Below are 27652 nucleotides of genomic sequence, written 5' to 3'. Positions count from 1 at the left end.
AAGGAGGACATGACAAGTCAATAAGGTTCTAAAACTAGAGATGAGGGTGGAAGGTCCTTACTGGGTGCCCTCAGGCTTTTAATAGTTACAAGGACATTGAGGAAATAGCTACAAATCTCTGTGTCGTTGCCTTTGAGCTCAGCTCTAAGCAATGTGGCAGGAGCAGAGACTTAGCCTGCAGCAGTACAATCGTGGACAATGGGTTAATGTTGGTGATGTTGAAGTTGAAAACTCGTCTGGCCTCACTTTGTAAAATGTTTTGATTCTCGAGACAAGTTGCTAATTTGCCCTAAAATAAAAACGTAACACCATTTACATGGTTTCAATCATTTATTAAAATTGTTTGCAAAGCGAAGCTAACAAACATTGTTGCTGTGCATACAAAGAGTAATATGATGCTTCATAATGTTCCCTGCAGTAACATTTGTCTTGAACTTTATATTATACACTTTCATTGGAAGGCAGCTGTTCACTCATTGGAGCTGGCAGGGATCAATCTCTAATTTGAGGTCCTGCAAAGATGCAACAATTTTACCTTCCAAGATCACATGGTTATGGTGATGGCAATGATTTCGTAAAACCTTGTTCATCATTTCAATAGCTAATTTTATTTTGGCTGATTGGTAGATGGTCGTGAAATCACATCTTTAGTATTACCATATTGGTTAACAAAAGAAGTCAACACTATATTCAGAGCCGAAATTGAGGGGCACAATAGTTTGACTTTCTCGTCCATTTCCTTTAAAGTTTTGTGAGGAGGAGTTTGTTCTTGCTTATTGGATTCATCAAGTGAATTGAATGTGAGATGCTCAGTCAGAAAGGAGGCGGGATTGGTGTGTAGGTCTATGCCCGATTGGTTGATTACGCTCACCTCGCTATCCTATTTATAGCAATTAACAGATCTGCCCTTACTATCGTCCTCTGCAGAGCAATAGGTCTTTAATAGGCTGCGGTCAGAGACCCCTATCTCGGGTGCATTTCCCTGCTGGGTAACAGGTCTTTGCACAGTGTTTTTGCCCATAGATGATCTTGCCCCAAGTCTTACAAAAAAGTCCTTCATGTTTTTCTAGGACATATTACCAAAAATGAAAAGTGTGTGATTAGATTTGTGCGTGCTTTCGTGGTGCACTTGCGCAGTCGTGTGCACTTTTGTCTGGGCTAGTATTGTGTGCAGACCTTGTTACGATAGCATTATTAGCTCAGTTATTTCTTGTTAGGATGCTAAAACAATATTCAAAGTCGGTGGGCGCGATCGCAAATTCCCTCCACTGCTTTAGGCGTCGAAGCTGAACTGGGCAGCCGAATTCTGTTGCTCACTGTTCTATCAGAAGTCTTAGGGACTGCTCTAGACCCTCTTCTCTTGAAGGCATTTTGATGCCCTTCCACCCCTCCACATCGGGGAAGCTTGTTTTTGTCCGAGAGGACTTTTTGCATCCTGCAGCAACACTGAGCTGCACTCCGCCAGATTGGGGAGGAGCTGGAGCTGGAGCTGATCATCGGGGCAGAGAAGCGTGCGTGTAACTTCAGTCTCCGTTTGATTGATACGCATAGTGTTCATTACTTACTGTACGTGTGGGAGTTGGCATTAGCTGCAAGGCTGTTAAAAGAATGTGTTTTCTTTCCCCAGTGTCACGTTCTCACTTTTTGCCACTACGCAGCCTCGACATAATATGCATGCCAGATTCGAAGAGCCGAGATGAAACACGTATTAATCACAGGTAATACTCTGCTTTGACACAGCGGTTTCAGTCTTGGTAGTGACCTGCTGATGCCAAATGCAAGGTCAGATGCCGCATGAGGGGTTCATAGGAATCTAAGTCCAGCAGAGTGTGTTTGAAATTATGCAAAGGACAAAGACAGTGTTTAACAAGTTGGTGTCCCAAATCTTAAAGTGGTCCAATAATTAAGTCAATGACGAGAGTCGTGGGTTCACAGACAGCATATGTTGTCCTCTTTACTGATTTCGCCAAACCGGCAAACTTCTCACTTGGCTCACTTCGCTGTGAGCGTGCACGCATGAGCGTGAGGACCTTCAATGTATCTTCCTTCAGGTAGGAAAAGAGGTGTCCTTAGAGGTGCCTGCCAAATTACCTCGCTCAAAGTACATTACTGCTGCCAAAGCACTCACTTGGCTTGCTTAGCTGTGAGTGCGTGTGCATCAGTGCGAGGACCTTCAATTTATCTTCCTTCAGGTAAGAAAATAGGTGTCCACAGAGGTGCCTGCCAAATCACCTTGCTCACAGTAGATTGCTGACGCCAAACCGCTCACTTGTCTCACTTCGATGTGAGAATGTGCGCATGAGAGCAAAGACCTTCAATTTATCTTCCTTCAGGTAGGAGAGTAGATGTTGACAGAGGTGCCTGCCAAATCACCTTGCTCAAAGTAGATTGCTGCTGCTAAACCAGCTTACTTGGCTCACTTCGCTGTGAGTGCCCGTGCATGAGCGCGAGGACCTTCAATTTATCTTCCTTCAGGCAGGAAAACAGATGTCCACAGAGGTGCCTGCCAAATCACCTTGCTCAAAGTAGATTGCACTGCTAAACCACTCACTCGGCTCACTTCGATGTGAGAATGTGCGCATGAGAGCAAAGACCTTCAATTTATTTTCCTTCAGGTAGGAGAGTAGATGTTGACAGAGGTGCCTGCCAAATCACCTTGCTCAAAGTAGATTGCTGCTGCTAAACCAGCTTACTTGGCTCACTTCGCTGTGAGTGCCCGCGCATGAGCGCGAGGACCTTCAATTTATCTTCCTTCAGGCAGGAAAACAGATGTCCACAGAGGTGCCTGCCAAATCACCTTGCTCAAAGTAGATTGCACTGCTAAACCGCTCACTCGGCTCACTTCACTGTGAGCGCACATGCATGAGTGCGAGGACCTTCAATTTATCTACCTTCAGGTAGGAAAATAGGTGATCACAGAGGTGCCTGCCAAATCACCTTGCTCACAGTAGATTGCTGCCCCCAAACCGCTCACCTGGCTCACTTCACTGTGAGCGAAGTCGTCATTCTAACAGCACTTAAATGAGTAAAAAAATATTTGGTCATATTAAAGTAGGGGTGAGTTCATGGGATACATGTACATCTGAAAGGCTTGCAATAATTTGCAGGCTCATTTAAGTGTCAAGATTTCAGTGTTTAATATTACTCCTTCTGATGACTGTTACATGTGTACCATCTAGATTGGTAATAGTGCCATGAGGGGAGTTAATAGACTGATTACATGAGAACCGTTGAGCTTAGTCAAATTACTGGAGGCAGGGTTCATGGCAGACATACACCTCACAAAGGCAATTGGGGCTGGGGGAGCATCAGTGACACATCAAGCACAGATGATGCAACCCTCCATATGTCTGAGGTTGTTAAGATGAGTGCCATCAAGATTTTTAATATACCAAAGAAATAGTGCATTGCAGGTATGTGTGTCTGAGGAGGTGTGTAGCGCAAACCTAGGGGTTAACCACTGGAGTGTTCTGCAGAGAGCAGGGTACAGTGTAATGAAGAGGCAGATCAAGGTGCTTTGGCTTGTTGTAAGGGTGGTGTAGGGTTAAGTTTCTCAGAATCATTGGTCCTCTATTGACAGTGGTGAGAGGGAGGGAATAGTGATAGACTCAGCTTACCTGTGAAAGGTTGACAGATCGGTAACAGAGCCAATCACATGTGAGTCATGCACAATGACCCCATTTATCCTTTAGAGGTTACTTACACAAGTACTAATGAAGTTGGTAATATTACCATAGCGATCATTCATGGCTGGCAGCAAGACTCAATTTGTGAAAGCCCAGTAAGTCAAACTCTGAATATCTGAAAGAAATGTGTTGTTTGGAATTTGGCTGAATGTTCCTAGTAGAGCCTATTCTCTCTGAGATGAAAAGAGGTACCTTTCTGATTGTGCTTTACAGGAAGACATGGATTGTAATTAAGGTTCCTAGAATGAAAGTAGGGAGACGAAAGTCTGAAAATAATGTCCTACTTCTGAATTCTGAGTTTACACACTGCAAGTAGTGACTTCCATTTGAAATCTTTTCGTAGCCTAATTATGGTTGCAGAGCTTATTTTTCAATGTTATCTGTGTTCTCCCATTTACTACAAAACAAAAACTGCTGAATCCTTGAGGGAAAATTAGTAAAGGGGATGAATCTAACACATGACCTGGCTCCCAAAGTTCTCCTTTACGCATGAATACTTATCACGTGTCTAACCCACCGTTTCTTTGCGTGCATATAACAAAATGAATCCCCCGTAATCATTCACATCAAACAACTCTTCACATGTCCGTGGCATCAAGTTTAGTTCTTCAATACGATAACCAATATTGGTAACAGCTTTCCTCAGAAAAACCCCATCAAGACACAGGTGAGGAAATTTGAATTTGCCATCCATGTAAAATGTGCAGTCATTGAGACCAATCATTATTAGAGCCCCCCCAGGTTTTAACTGTAATGAGATATTTTTCAGGACACTGCAGAAGGCCTCTTTGGTTAGGGTATTGACCTCCACACAGTGTGTGAGTAACAGGCAATCCACTTGGGGCAAGACGATGGGAGCGAGTGGGTTACTTTTGTTGACATTATATTTGAGTACTTTCTTCATCTTGCTTTGCAGCATGCTTTTCTTCTCCATCCATGTTTCCCTGCAATAAAAGAAATACTTAGCATGAATGGATATGTTCAATAAAACTTGCTGTTTTCAATTTCAACCAACATGATGCTTGCTATGCATACAAAGCATTATGAGAGGTTTCATAATTGCCCCTTGTGCAAGGTTCATAATGATCCCCAGGCAAGGTTTCAAAATGGCCCCTTAAGTGACTCCCAGCAACCCTTTTGTATTTTATGCGTCAATGGAAAAATCTCTCTTTTCTAATGAAGCCAATGCTAACTGTATATCAATTATGTGTGACCCTGCATCACCCAGTCTCTCACTAAACATGTTGGTGTAGATTTTGTTCTTTGTATTGATTATTTGCTGAAGTATTAAAAGCCATCTTGACGTCCCTGCTTATGACAACAGTAATTTTCATTACAATGTGTTATCCTCTTGCTCAACCCAGGTATTCAATAATTAAAGGGATTCACTGCTAGAGACAGGTACCTAGTTCCCCCACCCCCTCATTTTCTCTCCTGAGGACAGTATGAAAAACATAAATCCTAGAATCATATTCTGGGCATACCCACTTCATATCTGGGCTTGCAGAATAGCTCAGGAGAAACACGTTTGTGTTGTAAGCAAGACAATGCAGAGCAAAACAGGTTAGAATCCCAGTTGCGCGTTTACAGACTGGATTCTGGTATTAAGCACATAATAAAACATTGATTAATTAATATATCTTCTGGGAGGGCCAGGAGGATAGTTTAGAGGAAATGCAATTGTCTTGGAGGCAATGTCGAGCTGCATGCTTTCAATACTTGGTCCCGTGCTTAGTGTCTGGAGTCTGGCATAAGGAGAAATGTAAATCCCCAATTTCATTTGTTTTTCCTCATCCTGGTTCTTTATTAATGACGGCACAGCAACTGTTAGAAAACGGAAGTCACCCTCTAAACCAAAATGCAGTGCATAATGAGGTCATTTAACCCTAGGATGAGCAGTCCAAAAAGTAACAGCCCACCACACAAGTTAAGGACCCTAGCAAAGATAGAATTCCTGACAAGGGTGGCTTGCCATTAGCGACAGCGTCATCCCACCCACAGGGTTATATCACCATTGGCACCAATGGAAAACAACAGGCAGGTGCTAAGGACTCTTTGGAAAAATGAACGGTAAGCAGAACTTGCCTGAGGATCACACTTTTATTCCGAAATCCATCTTCCATGTTGATGACTATGAAATCATTATTAACTAGCAAAGATATCCGTAAGCTTATCTTTGTTTAATAAGGTGCACCCGAAAGCCCTAGTACACGATTTGTGCACCTTTATCTCCAATTATTTGCCTTCTCCCTGGAAACAACTTGAGTTCCAGAATTGTTGCCCCCAATCCCCATCTCCTGCTCTGCTTCCCAAAGAACAACCATCAATGTAGAGGTGTTACATATATAAAAGTAATGTCGATATTCCAATAAGTGAAAGCCTTTCATATTATTCATAATGCATTTGGACTTTTTATGTAAAACATTTCCTTCCCTTTAATATTGCAACCAACCCACCAACCAGAAACCACAACTGAAAACAAATAACTCTTTTCTTGTTTTGTAAAGTTACAAAGTGGAGAAGTGTGGATCAAGGAGAGGATAGTGTTGATGTCTACCTGGAGGGTGTTAGATGCTAGGCTAGGAGGGTTACTTAATTGATCTTTTGGTGACAAGTTGCTTATCATAAAAATGTATAAAAACATGATAAGACAAATTGTTTTAACACATTAAAGTGTCGAGTATTTGACCAATGTTTTCAGTTGTGGTATATAGAGAGGAGACAATTGATGATTTAACCTCATTCCTAGATTTCCTTGAACATATAAAGTAAGAAGACAAACAGGTCCACATTACTAAAGTTGGCCATTGGAATTGTCAGCTTGAGTTTTCAGAGGTGCTTTATGATAGTGATGAATTCTGGAATATTCCAGAAGCAGATGGCAAAAAAGCTTTTCCTTGAAATACCTTTGTAAATGCTGTAATTGAAAACATCCTATCGAGATGTATAGGTGATGCAACAGACACTTTCTGAAGAATACGGTAGCGAATCCCACGTTTAGATAACCAGTGTATGAATTTGTGATAAAATATAATATGGAGAGTTGGAAAATGGTCAATACATTTAGGGTTATCTTAAGTTTCAAGAGTGATTATTACCCTCTCCAACCTGTATTGTCTGATTGATAACAAGTCCCGGATTAAGTTACATATCTCAAAAAGAAATTCATTATTTGCTCTAGAATTAAGATGAATTGGGCTAAGGTAATCACCTGCAATAAAATCACTGATGTGTATCTGGCAATTTTACCCATTCTAGAACAATCTTCGATAGCATATGCACTACACTTACTGAGATGCTAAAACCGATATTCACTACTAGCTCCAAAGTTATTAGATAATTCCCACTCATATCGCAAGTGTGATCAGGAATGTCGACAATGTAAAACTTGTCTTATAGGTGTAATTAAACACGTATTGCAACGAGGAAGTACAGATATCACAGAATTGAGGAAGGAATATGAAAAATAGGCAACAAAACCAGCAAATAACTGGTAGCAGGAAAACCAGAAAACGCTAACACTAACGAAGGTACTCAGAAATATTGGCTAATAGTACCTTATGGCTCGAAACAAGATCATATTAAAATAGATATTGGGCCTCAGTACTACCCTGGCGGTAGCCGTGCCAGTAAAAACAGCATGACTGCCACCGGAGTCATTTTTTTTCCAGCGCCTGGCAATGGGGAATTACCGGGGCATTACAGCCCAGGCGGTCCTGGTAATTCCCCATAGCCAGTCACCAGAAAAAAATACTCCCCATTCCAGTCCCATAGGACACAGTGGGAATGGGGAGGACGGATGCACCTGCAGTGTTGCACACAGTGCCGGTGCATCCGTCAAGGTCAGCGAGCGGATGCCTTTTCACCCGCCAGCCGACAGGCAGAAAGGGATCAGCAGGCAGAACTCAGAGTATGCCAGTCTGGTAACAGTGGTGCCGGTAGCTTACCGGCAATGATGTTATCGGACCGGCATACTCATAATGAGGCCCATTGACATTGCAAAAGAAATCTGGAAGCTCTGCTTTTCGGGTCTGTAAAATAAACAAAATAAAAAATTCAAATGATAACGGGTTCTCTAGTAGTAATGGAAATATATTTAAAATGTCTCCTCCTTTATATATCACCATGACGGAAGTTGATATGACACTGCTTTTTCAGGGCTCTAATGAAACACATGGCCTTGATAGATTGTCAGCTGAATTATTCCAATCAGAAGCTGACAACTAACTCCCCTTTTTATGTAAGTTGCATAATGACATTCAGGATAGAAATCAAATTCACAAAAGTTTTATCAGATTTACAAGCAGGCTTCAGAGCTGGCACCAGCACAAATTAACAGGTTTTTGCAATCATCACTACTGCAACAAACAATTCACCTTTTCTGATAGTCATCCTTTATACTTGATTTTTCTGAGATCTTCAGACTGCTTTTGATTCCCCAAAAGAGAATTGTGGAATACTGCGAATATTTTAGGTGCCCCCACAAATGTTATCACAGCTATAGCTAATATTTACTTTGACAATTATGCAAATATTTAATCTAGGCAAAAAAGATGATGAATAACCTAAAGCTTTGTTCAAGAAACTCAATATTGGAAACAGTGTTTATTTATGACTATTTAGGTGTATGCATAGATGAGAAGGCGTGGACTAAAAAAATATTAAAAAGTAAACTAAAACTATCCAGGCCTGGGGGAACACTTAATATGTTTCCAAACACTTTGGAGGGAAAGCTGTCAGTTAAGCTCTGGAAGTTTATCATGCCAAGGCACTATCCACAGCACTCTATGGTGCTGAGATTTGGAAGAATGGCAATTTGGTATCCCTAGAGTATTAAAATTGCTCAAAGAATTACCTAATCTCTAAGTGAGTACTCCCACTGTACTTCTACTGCTTGAGTGGGGGCTTGATGGAATTTCTTACAAAGCTATAGGAAGGACACTACTCTACTGCAGTAGACCATGGTCTAGTGCTGATTTACTCTCCTATTGCAAAGTATTGATGTATTGTTCAAATAGAGTTTGCATAATGTTCTCTGGTTCAGATATATAAGGAATTTGACAAAATATTTGGACACAGCACACCTTAGGGACTTTAAAAATGTTCAACAAAAAAACATCTGCACATTTGCTTCAATACATCTCTCAGACCTAGTTTACCAGTACCTAAATTGAAAATCAAGTTTGGGACAAGAGCAATACTTATCCTTGACAGAGGGTTGCAAGACCAGATGGCTCTTTTTAAAATTCCATACAGGGATTTTCTAAACAAATGGGGCAGAGCAGGAATGAAAGAATGTCGTTTCTGCCTAGGAACTGAAGAATATTATCAAACCCGTTTTCTTTTCTGCCCACTTTATGCATCGATGAGAGCCAAATGCCTCTGTGCAATGTTTAGAAATCAATCCATTAGAAAAGTTGCACAAGAAATTGTTATCAATCCGTACCTGTGGTGTCAGTGTGGGGGACATCACAGTATTTGAAAAATGGATGAAGAATTAAAAGAAGAAAGATTCCAGCGGAGATAAATCAAGTTACCATAAGATAATAGCTGACAGAATACTCGTCATTTCGAAGTAACAAATGTGCATGGGGAGCAATGTTTTAACTTGCAATACAATTTGTGGTTTTAATGTAATTATTTTTTGATTTTCAATGCTTGTTAATTTGAGTTTAACTACTGTGTTGTTAAAGTAATGGATTTAATATTGAGACTTCAAGGTATTTTTCTTTGCTGAAATAAATCTGATTGACTGGTTCACTGGATTGAGAAATAATGATGGGGGCTCCCACTTGAGGTGAACAGATCTACTTGGTTGGAGCTGAACCTTTAGAAGAAAATAGAGTTCTGTTTCGTCCTCACAGGGAATTCCCAGCTCAAGAGCCTGCTCTCACATTCTCCAACCCCAGCATGTAAGATGTAGAGAGAAGAGATGCCGTTTTACCCAAAAGCAAATTTGAAAGCCCACTACCCGCTATGCCCTGGAATGAGTGCATATCCATCTGTTCACAAAATATTGATCACAAGGTAATCAGTGTGGACCAAGACACCCTTTCTCTCAAGGGAAGATTCGAAATTCATGACAGCAAGCTGGAAGCTGATCAACCGAATGCTAAACCTCCAGGATTTATCAATGCTCTACAACATCGTTCACCCCAAGACACAAACAAGACTGGTTAACTTCCACCTGTTCTGCCCTCACTCTGGCTAAGTTACTAGCATGTTGTGTGAACCAGGCACGTAAAGTTGAGTCAGATCGGTAAGCTCTTGTCACTTTTCTAGTCCCTCTTCGGTAGCTTCAAAGCAATGCTAGGGTGCATGTACAATAGCTCGACTCGATCAATGTTAAGAAACCAGAATTAATCATGCTTGATTGACTCTCCACCCTTTCATGCCACCCTTATCTGGCACCTAAATTACACCCACATTTTATCCTGTTAAGTCAGGTAACAACCTCATACTACTCTTCAATGACAAGCTCTCAATGCCCAGCAACATAAATCATCTTGTTTAACCCCCCAGCCACCACCTTCATCTGGGCTGCATTGTCACACCCAACGTTCCTTTCTGCCATTTGCTCCATAGAGCCATCATCCACTCAAGACTTGGCTACGCAAACAGCCTCCGTACTGGACCTTACACTGTCATCTTTATCCATGCTTCTGAGTATGCAACACAGTGAAGCCTGGCTACATGACTTGAAACCCATGTCTGCACTTGGGACTCACCGTCACACCTATCACTGTCACAAATACCTCAAATCTACTTCTCCTGAATTCACGAACTACACGCTCACCCACAATGCAATCCATGAGCAATGCACAATTTACCTTTGACATTGAATTATGTGAAGTACTATTGACTTCAACAACAACTAATATATTCTGACACATATCAGTGCCCTCTTGCTTGCTAAATTCTACAATCAACGACTAGGTTACAAGTGGTTCACAGTCCAAGCCTCCATCCTCTGGAATTATGTACCATCAGCACTTTGGCAAGACGAGACCTCCCTAACCTATCATTGGACACTAGCAACACGTGTGTTTACTTTTCAAATCCAGACACTCCTTTGTGTGTTCTTGTTTCTTTCCCCTGTTGCCTTCTCACGTTTCCTTCTCAATCTTTTAACTAAATAGTTAAATAAATAGACACACTGGGGGTTATTTTAAAGGCAGAATTAATCTCACAGAAAAGACTGTATACACTTCTGTGAAACTGGCCATGATTTTATTCAATTACTGACAAAAGATACTGGAATCTGACATGCCCCAGATTCCTCTGCCTTTTGTCCACCCTGAACATTAAAGAAGTGGTTATGCACGCCACCATGTGCGCCCCTGCATTGCAGGTGGCATTATTATGAATCTCAGTGGTTTCTCCCTGGATTTTACAGCTGAAGGATAGTTCAGTGTAGGTCCCCCTGTGTCCATGCTCTGCACAGGATTAGATGCAGAAGCAGATGCTGATATATAACAGGCACAGAATGTAGAAACCCATGATCTGTACCAGCATTTACATTATGCACTTCCCCTCCATCTAGGAATCTATGTAAAAGGGCATGGATCGTATAAAAAACAGTAAGCTTGCTTACTTAAATGTTTTTTTTTATAACCTGTGTCATTCAGCAATTCAATTGAAATAAGGAACTCTTTCTGTGGTGCATAAAATGGATTGTTTAACTTAATTATATCATGTAATCTCTATAAGGAGGACTCACTTGCTGTTTAAAAAAATCAACCCATGTTCTACTAATTGAAAAAGTTCTAGTCATTTTTAGACAGCTTTGTACATTTAAAACGCATAAATTGTATTTTTTTTTTTTTTTTTTTTTTTTTTTTTTTTTTTTGAAACATCAGTCGAAATATGTCGCAGTATGATGCCGCGACATCAGACTTTTGTTACAAACGAGGTTCATCCGAAGATTCATTTCCTTTAGTCCGTTTCTTTGTAGACAAAAGTTCGATTGATGAGCTCTCCATTAAGAGCATCCTTCTATATTCTCTAAATCAAGTGCGTCTATGAAGTTGACTATCGCACAACAAAGTTTTACAACATTCCCGGCCATTGCCTGCGACCACCAATCACGTGCTTCTGGATCCGCTGGATAAAAGTTGCCTAGGTGTAAGGCTCGTTTTGTTGTGAGCAGCGTGCATTTAGTTATCAGATGTTCGATGGATTCAGGTTCTTTCATGCAGAAACGGCATCTGTCGTTGTTTACTTTATTTGAATGACGAAGCCACAGTGCTGCTTTTGTGTTGATTGCATTTAACCGAATTCGTAAAAACTGAGCCCGGTGGTGGCGGGAAGGGCAGTTTGTCAAGTATTTACATAGAACACCCAACTTATGTTGTCCAATTCCGGTGTCTAGAGTTGTGACCATCTTACAACGTTGATCGTAGTTCTGGATCCAATGCATTGTGTCGACCTTTTTCTTAACCAATTGCGGTCGCTTTATCAATTCATCAGTGTTTGAGTTAGCGTGGGCTAGAATGTTTTTCAGACGTTGCTTCCACTCTTCAAGTAATACTGAATTCCCCGGGCCAGGTCTGATGGAAAAGGGCTGATAGGCAGGTGGTTTAGATGGCATAATCATTTTTCTAAAAGCCATCAGAGATTTCCATATTACGCAAGCGTGAAGCGAGTTTATGGAAAGTTCGTATCTTAGTTGGATCATTGAGATGTAGGTTGGTAACTTCAGGACACGTCGCCAAAAAATAGCTTCAAGCTTCTGCCAAAAGACTGCGTCTATGGACCACCCTGCTTCAGATCCATAAGTAATCGCCGGAACGACTTTCTGCAGATAAAATTTCAGGATTGGGGTGAGTGCGAATTTGCCATAAGATTTGTCCAGAAGCTGGGCTTGAATTCCAAATTGCACCATGCGGGCTTTCAAGTCTACTTTCCACGGAGTTTCGCAGAGTGAGTTGTTAAAGGATATCCCCAAATATCTAATTGAATCGACCACATCTAGTGGTATTTTATTTATATGCCAGGTGAAAGGACGTTGATTATTAGATTTTGGTTTGCCGATGATGATAATTTTGGTCTTGTCGGTGTTTATTGACAAATCGTTGGAGTCGAGGTATTCATTAAGGTTGGACAATTGCCGTTGTAGGCCTATCTGGGTTTTGTCTAGAAGGACTATGTCGTCTGCGTATATTAAATGACCGACTTCGATGTTATTTAAATTTGGAGGAAAATGTCTCACGTTTTTCCGGTGTTCAGGTATGTCGGCAATGAACAGTTTAAATAACTCGGCTGCTAGTGGACAACCTTGTTTCACCCCTGTGTTTGTTGGTATAGGGTTAGAGAGAACACCTTGGTTGTTTAGTCGAATGCTGATTGAGGTGTTTGAGTGTAGCGCTTTTATTGGATCCATCAGGTTACTTGGGCAATTCCATTTCTTTAGTTTGGCCCAGAGTTTTGAGCGATTAATGGTGTCAAAGGCACTACGTAGATCGATAAAGGCTACGAACAGTTTGGTTTTGGCCCTTATACTTTCCAATTTTAGAATTGTCATTAAGAGCAGGTTTACTTCCACCCCGATTCCTTTTGTGAATCCGGTCTGCCGGATGTCAGGGATTGAGTTCGTCGTTGACCAGTACGTAAGCTGTAAGCGTAAAAACGATGCAAAAATTTTCCCAATGGTGTCCAACAAGGCTATCGGGCGATAGTTGGATGGGTCTGCCCGATTGCCTTTTTTGTAAATTGGGACTATTATTGCTTCTCGCCAGGATCCAGGAATTGTTGTTGTTGTGGACAGTCTGACAAACAGGATTTCTATCAATTTAGCCCATTCTTCCGCGTTATCTTTTAGCATGATGTTAGTTATTAGATCGGGTCCAGCGGCATTGGAGTTTTTCAGTGCTTGTATTGCAGTTTTTATGTCGGCGGCGGTGACTCGTAGCCCCCAAGAAGTTGGATTTGTCTCTGAAGCACTTTGTTCTTCTTGTTGTGTATTACTGAAGATTTTTGCGTAGTGTTGTGTCCATTGCTCAGGGGCAATTACATTTATCGTCGTTGGCTGATGTTTGGAGTTCCCGGTGTTTAAGATGGCCCAAGTTTCGCGGGAATTTTTCTGAATTAGCTGTTTCAGTAGCAACTCCGCTTTATCTTGTTCAATTATGATTTTTTGTGATTTAAGCCAGGAACGATACGATCGTCGTCGATTTTGGATGTCTTGAATTATAGAGCTTCTATTGTCGGTGGTCTTAATCAGTTTCTTTAGCTTCCTCACGTCTCGTCGCATTTCTCTTTTTGCTGACGTTATTGTCATGGATGAGACATGTTTGTGTAAATGACCCATAGTTGTATTGGAAGTACGTATAGTGACAAAGTCGGAGAGTAAAGGAATATACTCAATCAACGAGTCGTCATTGTTGACAAAATTCTGACTTATTTCCTGGAGGTTCCTTCTATTTATTCTGAGACGGTTGCCACCTGCCGTCACTGAAATCGGAATTTCATAGTAACGAGTGTCCAATGACCATTCCAGCTGACAGGTAAGTCGCAAAAGGTTGTGATCGCTCGTTGACATAGGCAAGATTGTTAGAGACAGGTTTTTCTCAAATAGATTATGTGAGGCCCAGAAGTAGTCAATGATTGAATGGGTCTTGTTGTTTGTATTATACCAGATTGTACCGTGTGCGCCATCATTATCTCGATTTCCACTTCTCTCTGTTGGAAAAATAGACTTCACCGTCATATTAATGTCAATGTTTAAAAATTGACTTCATCCACAAATAAAAGAACACACATATTTAATATAAATAAATACCTGATTGATTATTAGTTAAATTTAAGACAGAGGACTGTTCTGAAAATAACCAGAAAAGGGGAAGTCATGCAGGGGGTTTCCCTCCATAAGCCCTTGTTTATGATATTTTTAAGCTCAGTGAATTTGTACAGAGGCTTGGAGGGATTGGAGTAATGGGCTGAGATTTAGGAAATCTATCCAAGTTGATTGAGATTCTAGCAATCCCTACTCCTAACTTTGAAATGATAGATATCGTCCTCTGCTTTGGGGGGAGTACTGGACTGGTAATGGCACCCAGCCTGACCCTAGGCAGGTCCGAGTGAAGGGATGTATCTTCCCCAAAGTGGGGGTGAAAGCTATTTGCACCCAGGGGCTATCCCATGGGTGTGCATACTGTTATTTTGTTTTTGCGGGAGATGGGCTCTGTGCATATTGTGCAAGTCCCATCTGCCATGAATAAAAAAAACTAGATGGCTGCACCATAGTGAATAGAAAAGGGAACGCCTGACAGGGAAGGAGTCATGGAGCCAGTGCAGTGAGTCCTGAGGACGGGAGGTAAGTGAGGGGTGGGTGAGGCGGTTAGAGGGATGATGCATGAGTGAAGGGGATCCGAGCTTGGTGGTTGTCGTGGGCTAGGGCCAAATTGCCAAGCCACCTGAAAAGAATGGCGATACCCAGGGAATGGGCTTGGGTAGCTAGTGGTACATGGACGGCACAGTGTTATTTGTTTCCTGCGTTTCCAGCCATTTGATTGTCTGAAGACACTTCCCCAGGTGCAAATAAGATGTAGATCAGTCTCAGACAATCAGATGCACAGGTCAAAACATGCACTTGAGTTTAAGCATGTTTACCATTACTTAGATTTGAATTAAAAAAAAAAGATTTGAAAAAAAAAATAGATCTAGTCATACTGTGAGAAATATTTTAGAAATCTATGTGAAAGAATAAGATTCTGTGATAAAAAAGAAGTGTTGAAAAATGTGTAAACCTCCCTTCACATCAACCTCCTTTATTATTCTTATATTACGTGAGCATCTCAGATTGGTCCTTATTAACTGATAATTGATTCTTAAACTGGAGCAAGTGTCACATGTCTGAGATGCCCTTCAGCAAATCCTTGGGAATCAGATTGGAAGATACTCAAGGATACTCCGGCATCCCCAGATCTGCTCCACTTTCAGTGTTTGAGAACCACCAATAAGGAAGCAGATGCAAATCAGAGCTGCTCACAGGCCCCTCCACATTTGTTTATGTTTATGTTTGTTTATTTATATTGCGCGCCAGACCCGAAGGTATGAGGGCGCAGGAGCAGCAGGGTTATTCTCAGCCTGGTTACATTGCTGTACAGTAATTACAGAGTGTGCATAGGTACAGCAGTTACGACAGTGATAAACAGTTTACAAATATACATATTCACAGGTATACATAGGGTAGGCAGGTGAGTTATTGGTCATTGTCCTTTATCCACTGAATGTAGTTGTGTCTAAAGTGGGGGTAAGTTTGCGGTGCCCTTAAGGAGAGTGGCAGGGAGTTCCAGTGTTGGGCTGTTTTGGTTTGTTTGAACCTGGGAACTAGGATCAGGTTGGCATTGGCGGTTCTGGTAGGTCAGTTGGGGGTGTATCTTTTTATTCTGTCGACTATGTAGCGGGGGGCTGCATTGTTGAGGCATTTATGAGTTAAGGAGGCTACTTTGAACAGGATTTTGTCAGTGGTGGTGAGCCAGTTATGCGCTCTCCTGATGTTGGAAATGTGTGCTCTCTTGGGAATGCTAAGCGCTGCTCTAAGAGCATTGTTTTGCAGAGTCTGGATTTTGTTTGTAATATATTTGTTGGCTCCTACGTAAAGGGCATTACAATAGTCAAATTTTGATAGTATAAGGGCTCTGACTAAGGTAGTACAGCCCTGGGTGGAAAGGAAGGGTTTGGCTGCTCTTATTAGTTTGCATGTGTGGGCTATGGAGGAGGCCATGGAACTAACCTGTTTGCGGAAGGAAAGGGAAGAGTCTAGGTAAATTCCTATGGTTTTAACTTCCTTGGCTACCTTGATAGAGTTGCCAGCTATGATGTAGTTGGTGCAGTTATGATCCAATGTGTTTAAGTTGGGGTAGAACCGAGGATAATGAGTTTGGTCTTGTCATCATTCAGGCATAGACGGTGGGAGGCCATCCATGCCTGGATGATGAGGTACACCCTGTTCACCCAGGCCAAATCCTTATTGTAATCTCCCGTCAACGGGATGAGGATCTGGGTATCATCGGCGCAATCAGTGTAGGTGATACCCAGACTGTCAAGATCATCAAACAGGGGCTTTGTGAACACGTTGTACAATGTGGGGGATACGCATTTGACCTAGTGTCTATTGAAGAGAAACTTCCATAAAATGTTTTGTTTGGAAGCATTGATATAGTTATCTGCAGTATCTTCAGAAACACTAACAGGTTTGGAAAAAAAAATGTCTCCCCAATTGACTGCCAACTGTCTCACTATTGCTGCTTTTACAGTGTATCAATAATTTATATTGATATTCTTATAATGCCCGAAAGTTTAAAGTAATAAAACCAGTGTTAGAATCATTTCAGTTATATAAATGTACTTAATAATTAAATATTCTTAGCAATCAAATGTTCTTGCTTCTAAAATTGACATCCCATAAAATCGTTTCATTACATCCACTAAAAAGTTAAGTGAACCAAATGTAAGTGATATTTGTTTACCATTGGTGGAACGTTCAAAGCATATTTTACTGCAAAGAAATTGAATGTCATGATAAAATTAGGTGAATAATTTACACTGAATATCATTCAAACTATCACAATTGGAGAAGAGTTGACAAATTGAGTTTAATTCTGCATAACCTGCCGAATCCAAAATCTTCTGTTATTTTTAAACAAGGTCTCAAAACGTCCAAAGCATCCCATAGGTTGAACCTACATTTCATGATAGTAGTCTTTTTTTCATATCAGGGGCCGGATTATAGTAACATTGCACCAGTGTAAGTTCTATTTTGGAGGACATTAGCACAAATGCAATGTTTACCGAAGGAAAGGAAAGGGTAGGAAAGGAAAGGAAAGGAAATGAAAAGAAAGGAAGGAAAGGAAAGGAAAGGAAAGGAAAGGAAAACTAAGATAGTAAAAAGTGAACAAAAGGGAAAAGGAAATAGCAGGTGGAAGGACAGTCAAAATGTTATTATACATGTACATCATGTGAATTGTCAACATCAGAATTGGACCAATACCAAGTTAAAACGTGTTCTGTCATTAAGCCCATTATTGATACATGTGAGGAGCATCCTTGTGGTCTCACTATTGTAGAAAGTGTCCCATAGTGATTAGGTTTGTGTATTGTTGATGCTTTGTCACGGAAGCCTTGGCACCATGGAAGGCAGTGGGCAAGTTGGTGGCCAAATTTAGCACTCAATTCTGAAGCTATTTAACACGTTTTACAAGTATGTTATTATTCTCAATGTGCCACTGGTAAATACTATAGTGGTTTCAAATAAACTATTTCATAACAGTTCCCCTTTATCATCTCTGTCAAATTTTTTTCAGCAAAAGGAGTATGTCATATATATAATTTATCATGATATATGTTCTGCAGCTGTGTCTCGTTGCATGCAGAGATGAATTCAGTTTACATCATTGTTTGGGAAGAATTTCATTTTTGGTGTTTTATCTCCATTACTTTTGTACCCTAAAGTTTGTTCTGTCTTCCATGTTTTTTTTCTTTCTTTTGTGACGAGCGGGGCTACAAATTAAGTCTCACTATAAGTGGAACCCTTTTGATGGTGCACCAATCTGGCTACCAGTAAAGGGAAGCTGTGTAGGCAATAAACTATGGGTTTTGGGTGATCTGATCAGCTAATCTTTGTCATTTAAATTCTGAAGATGAGCATCTCAAAGATTCCCCAGAATTCCCAGCTATACTCGACTTTTATTGTTTGAGAATCACCAATAAGGGAGCAGGTGCCAATCGGATCTGCTCACGGCCTATCCACTTTTGCTCCAATGTGTGTTCAAGATGAAATCTCTGGAAATATTTTTCGGTGTATTCCGAGTTCTTCAACTCATTTGTCATCTTTCTCCATTCAGCTTACCTCATCTAGGATCTTGGTGCATCATGGGTTCAAGTTACACCAAGTAGAACCCCCGACCACTGCTAGTCAATGCCTAAACTTGATGCCCAGTGAGTATCTTTCAGAGAGTTTTTAGACCCTTGTCCTGCATGTGGATACATTCTCAAGGGTCACTTGGGACCGGGATCAGTGGGGCTATGATGGCCCCATGTCAACCATTGACCTCCATTGTCTTTTGTGGGCCTTGGTTTCTCTCTGCATCAGGCTATTCCTGTCCTACTGCTTCTTGAACCTTAAGCTGGAACACTTATTAGTACCCGGCGAGAGTCAAGCAGGATACAACACGCATTCTTATTGGCTCTCGCCGGGTTGTTACCCGGCCGAGAAACCCTCGATCTCGGCCGGAATTCCAGCCTCCTTGTCCACGGTGGGGGTGTGTGGCAGCCCCTCAGCCAATGAGGAGGCTCGAAGCGGGGCCATCCTGCTCCGAACCTCCCCACGCTCAGAGGCTGCCTTCACCCCGCCGGGGACTCAGGTAAGGTTTTTTTTCCTCCCCTTTCCTCCCTCCTCCCTGCCCTCCCCACCCCACTTACCTTCTTGCTCCCTTTGTCCCCGGCAGGGGACGGTGGCAGCCTCCAGCTGTGTGGAGACCCCCCCGCACACCCCCCCCCCCCCCCCCCCAGGACACAGGTCGTTTTTATTTTTTTTATTTTTTGCCCCCTCTCTCCTTTTAACCCTTCCAACCCTACTTACCTTCTTCTCCTTTTTTTTGGGAGTGGACGCGCTGGAAACACTTCTGTTTCCAGCACATCCGCTCCCGATGGCCACCATGGAAAGGGAAAATGGACTCTGTTTTCCCTTCGTTAAGGCCCAAGCAGCATTACCTGAGTCAGTAATGCCCCCCGGCGCTCGGGTCATATTGCTTAATTAAAAAGAGCGGTCAATGAGAATGTTCAGATGTGCAATACATTATATTTGGTGGAATTTGAGTGCGGTACAACACGTGGGAATAGAAATAGTTAGGAACGGTTGTGGTGCATGAAAGGGAGAGAAAGGGTGAACCTCAAAGGGGCATATTCATGAAGTAGGTGAAGTTGGAAGCAAGTCGGTCCAACTTTGGTGATTTTATGTATTACCTATATGCAGATAAGTGCATCACTGCTGAGTGCATACCTGTTGCCTTCAACGTCACAAACAAACTGAGCTACGTGGCACATGTCGAGGGCATCGACTTCATTCTTCCGCCATTTCTCTATTTCCCGCAAGCAGTTGTCAGTCGAGGTTGCAACGATTATTTCTTTAAAATATTTACAGGCCGCTAAGCTGTATTGGAGTAAGGGTGCCACAGTGAATTGAATCAAAGTATTTCCTTTCACGCAACCTGGTTAGAAAAATTGAGAAAATAGACATCAGACCTGAATACATTAAAAGTGCAAAGCAAATACATTTCATTCTAGCACATGTGACCAAATTAACATGTCTGTTCCTCTCATAATTGTCAAATTTATTTTACTGGCTGTATCCACCCATAAAAGGCACATCTCTTCCCGTCAAAAATGTGCAACATATGGAATAGAACTTTAAAGAAACATGTTTCACATGGAGAAAGCAACAAAACATAGTTTAATATAAATAGATAAGTACATTAAAACAAATAAAACTCCCTTTTCCAAATGTTTTTATTACATATGTACCAAATATATAGATTAGGGATTCATGAAAAAACAAATGGATGTTTAATAAATACGTCTCTAAATATATACAAGGGGCATTTGTGGATATGCGTGTGTATCTGTTCGAAATGTTTAGCATTCTTCCCAACATGCTACAAACCTGAAATGTGGCATGTGGGTAGGTTCCATGGTCTAGACAATGTAAAAAGTGTAAAAGATAAGGGGTCTGCAATGCTTACCTCTGCCATATGTGGAAATGTGTGTGTGTCTGTTCCAAATATTCAGCATATTTCCCAACATGCTACAACCCTGAATTCCGGCATTTGGTTAGGTTCCATGGTTTGTAGACAATGTAAAGAGTATAAAATATAAATTTTTCAAATTTTTATTTATTTAAAGCGTTCTGCAATGCTTCCCCTGCCATATGGCTCTTTGGGCCGTAGTTCTACGTAAACTTCAGCAGTTCATTGTTCCTAAATTGCCCACACTATCAGCATTCAAGCTGTCATTAGCGGCACTCACATAAGTAATGCGGGTGACACAAAATGGTGCTTTTGTAGTGATGCGGGTTACAGGAAACAGTGCATGTCTCTTCAGTAGTGTCTGCAATTACGTTGTCCGTCACATCGTGGCAAATCTCTCATGTTAATAATTACAAGAACTTCATTTCCCACTGAAATTAATGAATGTATACCATTCTTGGCTACCTTGCCCTCTCCTCCTTGCTCCTCTGCCCACCTTCGGGCTCCTTCTACACCTTCGCTCGGTGTACCTCTGACCTCTACCGCTCCACAGAAGTCTTTCAAGGGTGGCAACCTTCTCCACATTGCCACTCTCAACTCTCGCTCAGCTGTCAAACGCTCCTCCGACATCTGCTGTCTGCGGGAAGAACTCAACCTTGATGCTCTCGGTCTGGCCGAGACGTGGTTCACAGCCAGATCTGTCAAGAGTTTTGACACTCTCCTCCCTGATGGCTACCAGATCCTCTCTGTGCCCAGATCTAACCATCACAGTGAGGGTATAGCCTTGATCTTCCAGGAGTGGATCCCTGCCTCTATCATTCCTATGCAGGTCTCCTCCTCCTTTGAATACCTGGTCTGCAGGCTCTCTCTCTCTCCTGGCCGCTCTCTTTCTGTGGCTACTATCTACCGGCCACCTGGCCAGATAAACAGCTTCATCTCTGAGTGGGCAGTCCTCTCTTCCTCCCTCCTTGCCTCTACCAATCAACTCCTCCTCCTCTGAGACCTCAACATCCACCTGGATGCTACCTGTTCTTCTTCCAGACTCTTTTGCAACCTCTGATAAGTTAAAAAGATCATCACTTGCTGTGACTTATAATAGTAATACCACTGAAAATCGAAGACATGTTTTTGAAAATAATTTGAGATCACAAGACAATAATTTGCCTCATGGAACACTAGAGGATTTAAACATCTTATCGAAATAAAAGACAATCCCATCATGGACTATGACATTTTAGCTTTACAAGAAGCGTAGTTATCCACTCCCCCCATTTGGGGCCAACATCAAATATCACTAGTCCCTGCCAAAAAACTAAAGGTCGACCTATGTCTGGCCTGATGGTGGCTGTCAAAACTACATCGCAATTGTCTCTTTCTTCATGGGCAGCACCCAACATATATACCCAACTAGTTTGAATTAAATCTCCAACTCATAAAATTGCACTATTAAATTTGTACTGGAATCATCTTGGTATTGAGAATGAAGTGTTTTGTTTGATGTTTTACAAAGCCTTTTTGACTTGATTTCTCTGGATTTGTCTGTCAACTATTTAATTATGAACTGTTTTATGAATAATGCTTCAACTAAAAATGTCACTGTTGTTAAATGGACTAATCTCATGAGTGATCGCCATTCTTACATCCTTAATGGAGCGATCGCAGGAGATTGTTCACCTGTACATACTTGGCATCGTGCCAATCAAACTGCTTTTATCGATTATGTATATGTATTTGGATGAAAAGATGTTTTCTTTGGTTAGTGAATTCAAAGTTGTGTCTCAATCAATTAGCAATCATGATATTTTGGAAATGACATGGGTTTGGCTTGAAACAGAAAATACCAATGAGAAATCAACTCTCTATAACTTGTCTATATCTCAAAGGAAAAATAGATTTTATTAGTCTCTGCAAGACTTGATTGCTTTAAATACTGCGATTTTATCATCGAGTTCCTATTTACAGCCACACTTGAATTTCATTGACAATTCATATGTAGCAATTCTGCAAATATTTAAGAAAAATTCCGGAGTCTCTAATAAAGAGAACACCACACATTTGCATACATATAATATCGATGTGGTCAGGAGGAAAGCCAAGTTTAGAGCAAATTGTCGCTCAACAAAACATCTTCAGGGTTCTGCCCGCATGGATATGCTAAGGTCGCTCAAATGCCAATATTATAATTGACTAAGACGACGTAAATATCTTTTATATCAAAAAGATGCTGAGGCCATGTTATTTGCCATCGCATCTAAAAAATCTGCATTGATCTGGGGTCTTTTCAATAATCCTTTTGGTTCATTTCAAATGGGCGCACAGATAAACGCAGTCCCTAAGGAGATATGGAGTGACTACTATCATACACTGTATGTACCACCTTACTCAGGAGAATCAATTAACATAACCTGGCATGGATCAGTTAATATTGATTTTGATATAGAAGACATCATGATCTTCATTAAAAAATGTAGCTCATCTAGAGCCCCAGGGCCTGATGGGCTCACGAATTTCATGATCAAAAAGCATCCTGAAGCATGGGCAAAAATGATGATGGGCCTCATTACCCGGTAGGCGGTGAGCCATGGCGCTATTAGCGCCATGGCTCATGCCGGTAAAATACCGGCACCGCCTTGGCGGAAAGGGGATTTACTGCCCCATTCCAAGGTTGGAGGGGCGGTAAATCCCCTTTGCGCCATTGCCCTTCCCCATTCCCATTTCTGCCCCATAGGGCTCTATGGGAATGGGGAAGGCGCTAATTACGGCACCGCAATTTTGCGGTGCCGTAATTAGCTCCGAGGTCCCTTAGCGGGTTGGATTTTAACGCCTGCAAAAAGCAGGCGTTAAATCCCCCAACCCGCAAAGGGACCTCGTAGTAAGGCGGTAGGGATTTACCGGTACCGGTATTTTACCGGTACCGGTAAATCCCTACCGCCATCCGTGTAATGAGGCCCAATGACAATATTCACACAAGTTATTCAGTCCAGACAAATACCACACTCATGGACGCGATCAGTCATCATACCGATCTATAAAAAGGGTGATCAGAGTTTACCCCAACAGTATTGACCGATAGCCTTATTGGATGCCCCGGGTAAGCTTTTTGCTAAATTGCTTCAAAGGGACTTTTCTAAATGGTTAACATCTATTGATTATCCAGATCCTAATCAAACTGGATTTACCATGGGACTTCAAACTGCAGTAAATTTGCACACTTTACACGTAATAAAACAGCAGGAACGGGATCGAGGGCAGCCAGTTTACATGGCATTCATTGATTTCTAAGCTGCCTTCAATTTGATTTCACAAGAACTTCTACTTGGAAAACTCTGTGCAGCATTGTGTCCCGCATATTTGATATATTGGATCAACCAATTTCATCAGAAAACAACCATCCAAATCAGATTAACCTTGGATGGCAAATTGTCAGATCCTAATAACACTAATAGAGGCCTTTAACAAGGTTGCCTTTTGGCATCTGCTCTTTTTAATTTCTTCACAGCAGACATGAGACGTGATTTTCTGAAAAAAATCTCAGATCCTCCAGGGTTGGGAACTGTTGGCATTCCCTGGATGTTCTACGTCGACAACCTTGTATTGTTAGCAAGGACACCCATGGGATTGCAGACACTCCTAAATCAGCTGGATATATACGTTAAAACCATTAATCAAGCAAAATGTAAAATTATCATCGACACAGGCAAAAGAAATTTGCCTACCACCAGATACGTATGGAAATTACAACAACAACCAGTACATATTGTCAATGAATTTAACTATCTTGGTGTAATCATTAGCAACCATGCAGCTGATCTCCCCTATAACCGAACTTAATTGCAAGTTGAAAACAGTAATCTCCCAGACACGGGTAATTCTGTCGAAATTTGGGAAGTTCACAGTGAAACCGGCTATCACATTTTATACTCAGAAGGCCACAGCGGTCCTGCTCTATGGCGCTGAAACAAAATCTTGGCATGCAGAACCTTTTTGTACGTGAATCGAAGGTAAATACTGGAAAACTGTTCTAAATCTTCCGATGTGCACATCAATCTGTGCTATTCGACATGAAATAGGCATTCCTTCTTTGTTTAACAAATACATGTGGAGACGTCTGTGAACATATAGGAAATATCTGTTACAGGATATAACAAAAAAATGCCTGATGACTACACTATCTGCATATGTGCTGAAATGTGATAACCTACAAATTCAAATTTGGCGAAAAAACATAATTGAATATATGGAAAAAGCAGATATTTCTCAAGATTTACTGTTGTATAATCCGGAACTTGCCAAATCTAAATCGTTATGGCATGACTGGATCATTCCAATAGCCAACTGTCAGCAATTGCAATTATTTAGAAATCATACTTTTGCATTAAAAAATGGACTTGATTGGAGCCATATTTGAATAGATTCCCATCGAAACTTTTAAGAGATCGATATCTGTGATTTCGCCTTGGTCTTTGGCCAACCAAAGATGTATTAGCCAAGAGACATATTATAAAACAGCATGAAAACGGTTTATAGTGACATTTTCGAACGTCACATTTTTTAAATGCCATTTTGTGGACACCAAAATGCCCCAAAAATGTTTTTTGAATGTTTTTTTAAACAAAAATTCCCCCCAAACCTCGGTTTTTTTATTGAATTTTTTTTTACTACCTAAACAAAAAGAAAACATATAAAATAAAAAATAATAAATTCAGATAAAAAATTTCGGCATTTTGGTGACGACAAAATGGCATGTCGAAAATGTGTTTTCGAAGAAATAACTGGATACCCATGAAAACATATGCAGATATTGTCTTAATCTAGAGTCGCAGGAAACCATCAAACATCTGTTGGTACAGTATCCGGCTTTATTGAACAAAAGGAAGCAATTCTTTTTTGAGATATTTTCAAGCTACACAATTGAGACCTCAGATGAACTTTGGAATGTTATTTTTAATTGGCAATAGCAGAAAACAAATGTGGCTGTAGCACAATATCTATTACGTTTAGATTTAATGAATTCTGAGAATAATGAAACCTGCAATAAAAAAAAATGTTGCCTTCTTAAGCAGCAAGCGAGTACAAGAACTCGCAACATTTTAACATGTGCCTATTTTCTTCCTTTTAATGACTGTTGATGTAATTTTTACTTTTTTGCATATTGAATGAATATTGTTTTATCTTCCTTTTGAATGGGTAAATCAAATTTGTTTATGTAAAATAATGTAATTGTTTGTATTTATATTTGTAAATTTGAGATTCAACCAGCTATATCAAAAAATCTCTGTGATTCTCTGTCTCTCTCTATTCTTTCCTCTGGCCTGACTCACTCTGCAGGGCACACCATGGATGTTCTGATCTCCTCACACCACTCCCTCTGTAACCCTCTCATCACTCCTCTCTCCTGGATTGCCCATGTTCTCCTCTCGTCTCTCTCTACTCCTCAGGCCGAGCCAACTCCAGCACTGCCACCCACCTTCTCGGTCATCCGACCCATGAAGCGTGTGTCAGCTGAGGCTTTCGCAGCCACTTTCTCTCCCCCTCCTGCACATCTGGCTGACTCACATCCTGAAACAGCCGTTTGCAAAATCCATTCTTCTATCTCTGACATGTTTGATGTACTTGCCCCTGTCATGAGGATCCGCTTGAAGCCCAAAGCCAAGTGCAACTTATGATGTGACTCAGACCTCATCACGGTTAATCACAAGTTTAGGGTTGCTGAGAGGAAAGGTCTGTCATCATGTGCACCCTCTGACAAAATGGCCTGCCGTCTGCTCCAAAGGCAGTACAGACTCTCTCTCTACACTAAGAAGAGATCTCACATCCAAGCCTACGTCTCTGCAGCATTTAACATCTTGGCCAAACTCTTTAAAATCTGCAAGGAGCTGGCCAATCATGCAGCAGTCTCTACATCTCCTGTTCACTCCCAGGCCCTCTGCACGGCCTTGGCTTAACATTTCATCTCTGAAACCCAGGACATTCTGCCCACCCTCTCTTCCTCTCCTCTTTCTTCCTCTACATTTTACTCAACTATGGCCTTCCTGTTGCCACCTCTCGTCCTCCCTTCTCTTCCTTTCCTTTGTTTACCCCTGACAATGTTTCTATGCAAGTCTCCTCAAAACAGGTTCTTCCCTGTTCATCCAAAACCATCAAGGACCACATTGACATCCTCGCTCCAGCCTTGGCCGACTTTTGCAACCATTCTTTCACCACATGAACATTCCCTTGCCCCATGAAGCACTCCCTTGTGCACCCTCTTCTTAAGAAACCCTCAGTCGACCCCTCATGTCTGGCCAACCATCACCCGATCTCCATTACTCCTTTTCTGGGCAAACTCTTGCAAAAGCTGGCCATCTCTCAGCTTAACCTTCACACTGAATCTGTTGGCTGTCTCCATGAACATCAGTCCGGCTTCAGAGCGGCCAGAAGCACAGACACTTCTCTCCTGAACATCCATGAAGACCTGCTCTCAAAACTTGACAATAACCAACCTTATGTCCTCATCCTCCTTGATCTGTCTTCTGCTTTTGATACTGCCAACCATGCCATCCTGCTCAACTGGCTCAGTGATAACCTGGGTATCACTGATCAGGCCCTGGCCTGGCTGACCTTTTTTCTCTCTGACTGACCCTCCCAGGTCCAACTTGGGTCCTTCCTATCCTCTATCTCTCTCTCTACCTGTGGTGTTCTCCAGAGGTCTAATCTTTCTCCTTGGCTCTTCATCTAATACCTGGTACCTCTCGCCCACCGCATAGCTGCTCTCTGCTCCAATTTAAAGTGCTATGCAGATGACACTAAGCTCGCTTTCAGGCTCCCCTCAGGGACCTCTTCTGCCTCTCTCATCCCGGATTGTCTGTATGCAATTCAGGAGTGGTGTGCCAACAATCTCTGCCTTAATGCCAGTAAAATGGAGATGCTCCTCATCGGACCACCAGCACCTTCCTTTCCTCTCACTCTCTGCCCGACCACACTGGGCCCTCTTCCTGCTCCTGACTGTTTGTTTGTTTGTTCATTTTATTTATAAAATGCAATTAGCCTGTGAGGCTAAGAACCTCAGGGTCATCCTCAACTCCACACTCTCCTTCTCTCCTAACATCTCTGATGTCTCTAAGAAGTCAAACTACCAGCTGCACCTCCTCAGAGGTATTATTCCTTTTCTCACTTTCCCCCAGAAACTCACTGTCTCCAAGCTACGGTTCTCTTTAGGCTGGACTACTGCAACAGCTTCTT

General features: G+C 41.6%; 1 protein-coding gene across 1 annotated transcript in view; it reads right to left on the bottom strand.

Moving 5' to 3' along the window:
* Positions 1-311: 311 nt before the first annotated feature.
* The window catches only part of LOC138487684 (nicotinamide N-methyltransferase-like), a 74557-nt gene continuing 47216 nt past the window's right edge, over positions 312-27652 (bottom strand). Inside the window, exons 2-3 of the mRNA XM_069614210.1 lie at positions 19690-19897; positions 312-4630 (exon numbers count right to left, since the gene is read on the bottom strand). Coding sequence (XP_069470311.1) covers positions 4195-4630; positions 19690-19897 — 644 coding nt within the window. The 3' untranslated portion in view covers positions 312-4194. The remainder of the gene's footprint in view (positions 4631-19689; positions 19898-27652) is intronic.

Source organism: Ambystoma mexicanum, chromosome 9 (assembly GCF_040938575.1).
Source record: "Ambystoma mexicanum isolate Mex_15411 chromosome 9, UKY_AmexF1_1, whole genome shotgun sequence".
In the NCBI taxonomy this organism is placed as follows: domain Eukaryota; kingdom Metazoa; phylum Chordata; class Amphibia; order Caudata; family Ambystomatidae; genus Ambystoma; species Ambystoma mexicanum.
The sequence above is the reverse complement of the archived record's forward strand: the minus strand, read 5'-3'. Positions and strand labels throughout refer to the sequence as shown.